Raw genomic sequence first — 7,913 nt, forward strand, 5'->3', positions numbered from 1 at the left:
AGCTGTCCGAGGCGGAGGAGGTCGTCGAGTGGATGGAAGTCGCCGAAGAAGAGCTGTCCGAGGCGGAGGAGGTCGTCGAGCAGACGGAAGACCCCCAAGAAGAGCTGGCTGAGGCGGAGGAGGTCGTCGAGCGGACGGAAGACGCCCGAGAAGAGCTGGCCGAGGCGGAGGAGGTCGTCGAGCGGACGGAAGTCGCCGAAGAAGAGCTGGCCGAGGCGGAGGAGGTCGTCGAGCGGACGGAAGACGCCGAAGAAGAGCTGGCCGAGGCGGAGGAGGTCGTCGAGCAGACGGAAGACGCCGAAGAAGAGTTGGTCGAGGCGGAGGAGGTCGTCGAGTAGACGGAAGAAGCCCGAGAAGAGCTGGCCAAGGCGGAGGAGGTCGTCGAGCGGACGGAAGATGCCGAAGAAGAGCTGGCCGAGGCGGAGGAGGTCGTTGAGCGGACGGAAGACGCCGAAGAGGAGCTGGCCGAGGCGGAGGAGGTCGTCGAGTGGACGGAAGTCGCCGAAGAAGAGCTGGCCGAGGCGGAGGAGGTCGTCGAGGGGACGGAAGTCGCCGAAGAAGAGCTGGCCGAGGCGGAGGAGGTCGTCGAGCGGACGGAAGACGCCGAAGAAGAGCTGGCCGAGGCGGAGGAGGTCGTCGAACAGACGGAAGACGCCCAGGAAGAGCTGGCCGAGGCGGAAGAGGTCGTCGAGCGGACGGAAGACGCCCAAGAAGAGCTGACCGAGGCGGAGGAGGTCGTCGAGCGGACGGAAGACGCCCAAGAAGAGCTGGCCGAGGCGGAGGAGGTCGTCGAGCGGACGGAAGACGCCGAAGAAGAGCTGGCCGAGGCGGAGGAGGTCGTCGAGCAGCCGGAAGACATCCAATAAGAGCTGGCCGAGGCGGAGGAGGTCGTCGAGCGGACGGAAGTCGCCGAAGAGCTGGCCGAGGCGGAGGAGGTCGTCGATTGGACGGAAGTCGCCGAAGAGCTGGCTGAGGCGGAGGAGGTCGTCGAGCGGATGGAAGTCGCCGAAGAAGAGCTGGCCAAGGCGGAGGAGGTCGTCGAGCGGACGGAAGACGCCCAAGAAGAGCTGGCCGAGGCGGAGGAGGTCGTCGAGCAGACGGAAGACGTCCAAGAAGAGCTGGCCGAGGCGGAGGAGGTCGTCGAGCGGACGGAAGACGCCCAAGAAGAGCTGGCCGAGGCGGAGGAGGTCGTCGAGCGGACGGAAGACACCCTAGAAGAGCTGGCCGAGGCGGAGGAGGTCGTCGAGGGGACGGAAGTCACCCAAGAAGAGCTGGCCGAGGCGGAGGAGGTCGTCGAGGGGACGGAAGACGCCGAAGAAGAGCTGGCCGAGGCGGAGGAGGTCGTCGAGCGGACGGAAGACGCCCAAGAAGAGCTGGCCAAGGCGGAGGAGGTCGTCGAACGGATGGAAGTCGCCGAAGAAGAGCTGTCCGAGGCGGAGGAGGTCGTCGAGCGGACGGAAGACGCCGAAGAAGAGCTGGCCGAGGCGGAGGAGGTCGTCGAGCGGACGGAAGACGCCGAAGAAGAGCTGGCCGAGGCGGAGGAGGTCGTCGAGCGGACGGAAGACACCCAAGAAGAGCTGGCCGAGGCGGAGGAGGTCGTCGAGCAGATGGAAGACGCCGAAGAAGACCTGGCCGAGGCGGAGGAGGTCGTCGAGCGGACGGAAGACGCCCGAGAAGAGCTGGCCGAGGCGGAGGAGGTCGTCGAGCGGACGGAAGACGCCGAAGAAGAGCTGGCCGAGGCGGAGGAGGTCGTCGAGCGGACGGAAGACGCCGAAGAGGAGCTGGTCGAGGCGGAGGAGGTCGTTGAGCGGACGGAAGACGCCGAAGAAGAGCTGGCCGAGGCGGAGGAGGTCGTCGAGCGGATGGAAGTCGCCGAAGAAGAGCTGTCCGAGGCGGAGGAGGTCGTCGAGCGGACGGAAGACGCCGAAGAAGAGCTGTCCGAGGCGGAGGAGGTCGTCGAGCGGACGGAAGACGCCGAAGAAGAGCTGGCCGAGGCGGAGGAGGTCGTCGAGCGGACGGAAGACACCCAAGAAGAGCTGGCCGAGGCGGAGGAGGTCGTCGAGCAGATGGAAGACGCCCAAGAAAACCTGGCCGAGGCGGAGGAGGTCGTCGAGCGGACGGAAGACGCCCGAGAAGAGCTGGCCGAGGCGGAGGAGGTCGTCGAGCGGACGGAAGACGCCGAAGAAGAGCTGGCCGAGGCGGAGGAGGTCGTCGAGCGGACGGAAGACGCCGAAGAGGAGCTGGTCGAGGCGGAGGAGGTCGTTGAGCGGACGGAAGACGCCGAAGAAGAGCTGGCCGAGGCGGAGGAGGTCGTCGAGCGGATGGAAGTCGCCGAAGAAGAGCTGTCCGAGGCGGAGGAGGTCGTCGAGCGGACGGAAGACGCCGAAGAAGAGCTGTCCGAGGCGGAGGAGGTCGTCGAGCGGACGGAAGACGCCGAAGAAGAGCTGGCCGAGGCGGAGGAGGTCGTCGAGCGGACGGAAGACACCCAAGAAGAGCTGGCCGAGGCGGAGGAGGTCGTCGAGCAGATGGAAGACGCCCAAGAAAACCTGGCCGAGGCGGAGGAGGTCGTCGAGCGGACGGAAGACGCCCAAGAAGAGCTGGCCGAGGCGGAGGAGGTCGTCGAGCGGACGGAAGACGCCGAAGAAGAGTTGGCCGAGGCGGAGGAGGTCGTTGAGCGGACGGAAGACGCCGAAGAGGAGCTGGCCGAGGCGGAGGAGGTCGTCGAGTGGACGGAAGTCGCCGAAGAAGAGCTGGCCGAGGCGGAAGACGCCCAAGAAGAGCTGGCCGAGGCGGAGGAGGTCGTCGAGCGGACGGAAGACGCCGAAGAAGAGCTGGCCGAGGCGGAGAAGGTCGTCGAGCGGACGGAAGACGCCTAAGAAGAGCTGGCCGAGGCGGAGGAGGTCGTCGAGCAGACGGAAGACGCCCAAGAAGAGCTGGCCGAGGCAGAGGAAGTCGTCGAGCGGACGGAAGACGCCCAAGAAAACCTGGCCGAGGCGAAGGAGGTCGTCGAGCGGACGGAAGACGCCGAAGAAGTGCTGGCCGAGGCGGAGGAGGTCGTCAAGCAGCCGGAAGACATCCAATAAGAGCTGGCCGAGGTGGAGGAGGTCGTCGAGCGGATGGAAGTCGCCGAAGAGCTGGCCGAGGCGGGGAGGTCGTCGAGCGCACGGAAGACGCCGAAGAAGAGCTGGACGAGGCGGAGGAGGTCGTCGAGCGGACGGAAGACGCCGAAGAAGAGCTGGCCGAGGCGGAGGAGGTCGTCGAGCGGACGGAAATCGCTGAAGAGGTGGTCGAGGCGGAGGAGGTCGTCGAGCGGTCGGAAGACACCCAAGAAGAGCTGGCCGAGGCGGAGGAGGTCGTCGAGCGGACGGAAGTCGCCGAAGAAGAGCTGGTCGAGGCGGAGGAGGTCGTCGAGCGGACGGAAGACGCCGAAGAAGAGCTGGCCGAGGCGGAGGAGGTCGTCGAGCGGACGGAAGACGCCGAAGAAGAGCTGGCCAAGGCGGAGGAGGTCGTCGAGCGGACGGAAGGCACCCTAGAAGAGCTGGCCGAGGCGGAGGAGGTCGTCGAGGGGACGGAAGTCGCCGAAGAAGAGCTGGCCGAGGCGAAGGAGGTCGTCGAGTGGACGGAAGACACCCTAGAAGAGCTGGCCGAGGCGGAGGAGGTCGTCGAGCGGACGGAAGACGCCCAAGAAGAGCTGGCCGAGGCGGAGGAGGTCGTTGAGCGGACGGAAGATGCCGAAGAGGTGTTGGCCGAGGCGGAGGTGGTCGTCGAGCAGCCGGAAGACATCCAATAAGAGCTGGCCGAGGCGGAGGAGGTCGTCGAGCGGAAGGAAGTCGCCGAAGAACTGGCCGAGGCGGAGGAGGTTGTCGAGCGGACGGAAGTCGCCGAAGAGCTGGCCGAGGCGGAGGAGGTCGTCGAGCGGACGGAAGACGCCGAAGAAGAGCTGGCCGAGGCGGAGGAGGTCGTCGAGCGGACGGAAATCGCCGAAGAGGTGGTCGAGGAGGAGGAGGTCGTCGAGCGGTCGGAAGATACCCAAGAAGAGCTGGCGGAGGAGGTCGTCGAGCGGACGGAAGTCGCCGGAGAGCTGGCCGACGCGGAGGAGGTCGACGAGCGAACGGAAGACGCCGAAGAAGAGCTGGCCGAAGCGGAGGAGGTCGTCGAGGGGATGGAAGTCGCCGAAGAAGAGCTGGCCGAGGAGGAGGAGGTCGTCGAGCAGACGGAAGACGCCCAAGAAGAGCTGGCCGAGGCGGAGGAGGTCGTCGAGCAGACGGAAGACGCCCGAGAAGAGCTGGCCGAGGCGGAGGAGGTCGTCGAGCGGATGGAAGTCGCCCAAGAAGAGCTGGCCGAGGCGGAGGAGGTCGTCGAGCGGACGGAAGACGCCCAAGAAGAGCTGGCCGAGGCGGAGGAGGTCGTCGAGTGGACGGAAGTCGCCGAAGAAGAGCTGGCCGAGGCGGAGGAGGTCGTCGAGTGGACGGAAGACGCCCAAGAAGGGCTGGCCGAGGTGGAGGAGGTCGTCGAGCAGACGGAAGACGCCCGAGAAGAGCTGACCGAGGCGGAGGAGGTCGTCGAGCAGACGGAAGTCGCCGAAGAAGAGCTGGCCGAGGCGGAGGAGGTCGTCGAGCGGACGGAAGACGCCCAAAAAGAGCTGGCCGAGGCGGAGGAGGTCGTCGAGCGGACGGAAGACGCCCGAGTAGAGCTGTCCGAGGTGGAGGAGGTCGTCGAGCAGACGGAAGACGCCCGAGAAGAGCTGACCGAGGCGGAGGAGGTCGTCGAGCAGACGGAAGTCGCCGAAGAAGAGCTGGCCGAGGCGGAGGAGGTCGTCGAGCGGACGGAAGACGCCCAAAAAGAGCTGGCCGAGGCGGAGGAGGTCGTCGAGCGGACGGAAGACGCCCGAGTAGAGCTGGCCGAGGCGGAGGAGGTCGTCGAGCGGACGAAAGACGCCGAAGAAGAGCTGGCCGAGACGGAGGAGGTCGTCGAGCGGACGGAAGACGCCGAAGAATGGCTGGCCGAATCGGAGGAGGTCGTCGAGCGGACGGAAGACGCCGAAGAAGAGCTGGCCGAGGCGGAGGAGGTCGTCGAGCGGACGGAAGACGCCGAAGAAGAGCTGGCCGAGGCGGGGGAGGTCGTCGAGCGGACGGAAGACGCCCAAGAAGAGCTGGCCGAGGCGGAGGAGGTCGTTGAGCGGACGGAAGACGCCGAAGAGGTGTTGGCCGAGGCGGAGGTGGTCGTCGAGCAGCCGGAAGACATCCAATAAGAGCTGGCCGAGGCGGAGGAGGTCGTCGAGCGGAAGGAAGTCGCCGAAGAACTGGCCGAGGCGGAGGAGGTTGTCGAGCGGACGGAAGTCGCCGAAGAGCTGGCCGAGGCGGAGGAGGTCGTCGAGCGGACGGAAGACGCCGAAGAAGAGCTGGCCGAGGCGGAGGAGGTCGTCGAGCGGACGGAAATCGCCGAAGAGGTGGTCGAGGAGGAGGAGGTCGTCGAGCGGTCGGAAGATACCCAAGAAGAGCTGGCGGAGGAGGTCGTCGAGCGGATGGAAGTCGCCGGAGAGCTGGCCGACGCGGAGGAGGTCGACGAGCGAACGGAAGACGCCGAAGAAGAGCTGGCCGAGGCGGAGGAGGTCGTCGAGGGGATGGAAGTCGCCGAAGAAGAGCTGGCCGAGGAGGAGGAGGTCGTCGAGCAGACGGAAGACGCCCAAGAAGAGCTGGCCGAGGCGGAGGAGGTCGTCGAGCAGACGGAAGACGCCCGAGAAGAGCTGGCCGAGGCGGAGGAGGTCGTCGAGCGGATGGAAGTCGCCGAAGAAGAGCTGGCCGAAGCGGAGGAGGTCGTCGAGCGGACGGAAGTCGCCAAAGAGCTGGCCGAGGCGGAGGAGGTCGTCGAGCGGACGGAAGACGCCCAAGAAGAGCTGGCCGAGGCGGAGGAGGTCGTCGAGCGGACGGAAGACGCCCAAGAAGAGCTGGCCGAGGCGGAGGAGGTCGTCGAGTGGACGGAAGTCGCCGAAGAAGAGATGTCCGAGGCGGAGGAGGTCGTCGAGTGGACGGAAGACGCCCAAGAAGGGCTGGCCGAGGTGGAGGAGGTCGTCGAGCAGACGGAAGACGCCCGAGAAGAGCTGACCGAGGCGGAGGAGGTCGTCGAGCAGACGGAAGTCGCCGAAGAAGAGCTGGCCGAGGCGGAGGAGGTCGTCGAGCGGACGGAAGACGCCCAAAAAGAGCTGGCCGAGGCGGAGGAGGTCGTCGAGCAGACGGAAGACGCCCGAGTAGAGCTGGCCGAGGTGGAGTAGGTCGTCGAGCAGACGGAAGACGCCCGAGAAGAGCTGACCGAGGCGGAGGAGGTCGTCGAGCAGACGGAAGTCGCCGAAGAAGAGCTGGCCGAGGCGGAGGAGGTCGTCGAGCGGACGGAAGACGCCCAAAAAGAGCTGGCCGAGGCGGAGGAGGTCGTCGAGCGGACGGAAGACGCCCGAATAGAGCTGGCCGAGACGGAGGAGGTCGTCGAGCGGACGGAAGACGCCGAAGAATGGCTGGCCGAATCGGAGGAGGTCGTCGAGCGGACGGAAGACGCCGAAGAAGAGCTGGCCGAGGCGGAGGAGGTCGTCGAGCGGACGGAAGACGCCGAAGAAGAGCTGGCCGAGGCGGGGGAGGTCGTCGAGCGGACGGAAGACGCCCAAGAAGAGCTGGCCGAGGCGGAGGAGGTCGTTGAGCGGACGGAAGACGCCGAAGAGGTGTTGGCCGAGGCGGAGGTGGTCGTCGAGCAGCCGGAAGACATCCAATAAGAGCTGGCCGAGGCGGAGGAGGTCGTCGAGCGGAAGGAAGTCGCCGAAGAACTGGCCGAGGCGGAGGAGGTTGTCGAGCGGACGGAAGTCGCCGAAGAGCTGGCCGAGGCGGAGGAGGTCGTCGAGCGGACGGAAGACGCCGAAGAAGAGCTGGCCGAGGCGGAGGAGGTCGTCGAGCGGACGGAAATCGCCGAAGAGGTGGTCGAGGAGGAGGAGGTCGTCGAGCGGTCGGAAGATACCCAAGAAGAGCTGGCGGAGGAGGTCGTCGAGCGGACGGAAGTCGCCGGAGAGCTGGCCGACGCGGAGGAGGTCGACGAGCGAACGGAAGACGCCGAAGAAGAGCTGGCCGAGGCGGAGGAGGTCGTCGAGGGGATGGAAGTCGCCGAATAAGAGCTGGCCGAGGAGGAGGAGGTCGTCGAGCAGACGGAAGACGCCCAAGAATAGCTGGCCGAGGCGGAGGAGGTCGTCGAGCAGACGGAAGACGCCCGAGAAGAGCTGGCCGAGGCGGAGGAGGTCGTCGAGCGGATGGAAGTCGCCGAAGAAGAGCTGGCCGAATCGGAGGAGGTCGTCGAGCGGACGGAAGACGCCCGAGAAAACCTGGCCGAGGCGGAGGAGGTCGTCGAGCGGACGGAAGACGCCCGAGAAGAGCTGGCCGAGGCGGAGGAGGTCGTCGAGCGGACGGAAGACGCCGAAGAATGGCTGGCCGAAGCGGAGGAGGTCGTCGAGCGGACGGAAGACGCCGAAGAAGTGCTGGCCGAGGCGGAGGAGGTCGTCGAGCGGACGGAAGACGCCGAAGAAGAGCTGGCCGAGGCGGGGGAGGTCGTCGAGTGGACGGACGACGCCCAAGAAGAGCTGGCCGAGGCGGAGGAGGTCGTCGAGCGGACGGAAGACGCCCAAGAAGAGCTGGCCGAGGCGGAAGAGGTCGTCGAGCGGACGGAAGTCGCCGAAGAAGAGCTGGCCGAGGCGGAGGAGGTCGTCGAGCGGACGGAATTCGCCCAAGAAGAGCTGGCCGAGGCGGAGGAGGTCGTTGAGTAAACGGAAGACGCCGAAGAACAGCTGGCCGAAGCGGAGGATGTCGTCGAGCGGACGGAAGACGTCCAAGAAAACCTGGCCGAGGCGGAGGAGGTCGTCGAGCGGACGGAAGTCGCCAAAG

General features: G+C 66.7%; 1 protein-coding gene across 1 annotated transcript in view; it reads left to right on the plus strand.

The window, feature by feature from the left end:
• LOC138864958 (golgin subfamily A member 6-like protein 25) overlaps window positions 1–866 on the plus strand; it is a 4,513-nt gene extending 3,647 nt beyond the window's left edge. The window contains exon 6 of the mRNA XM_070133612.1: window positions 645–866. Within this exon, the coding sequence (XP_069989713.1) occupies window positions 645–866 (222 nt within the window). The remainder of the gene's footprint in view (window positions 1–644) is intronic.
• Window positions 867–7,913: the final 7,047 nt, after the last annotated feature.

Source organism: Penaeus vannamei, chromosome 19 (assembly GCF_042767895.1).
Source record: "Penaeus vannamei isolate JL-2024 chromosome 19, ASM4276789v1, whole genome shotgun sequence".
NCBI classification, from domain to species: domain Eukaryota; kingdom Metazoa; phylum Arthropoda; class Malacostraca; order Decapoda; family Penaeidae; genus Penaeus; species Penaeus vannamei.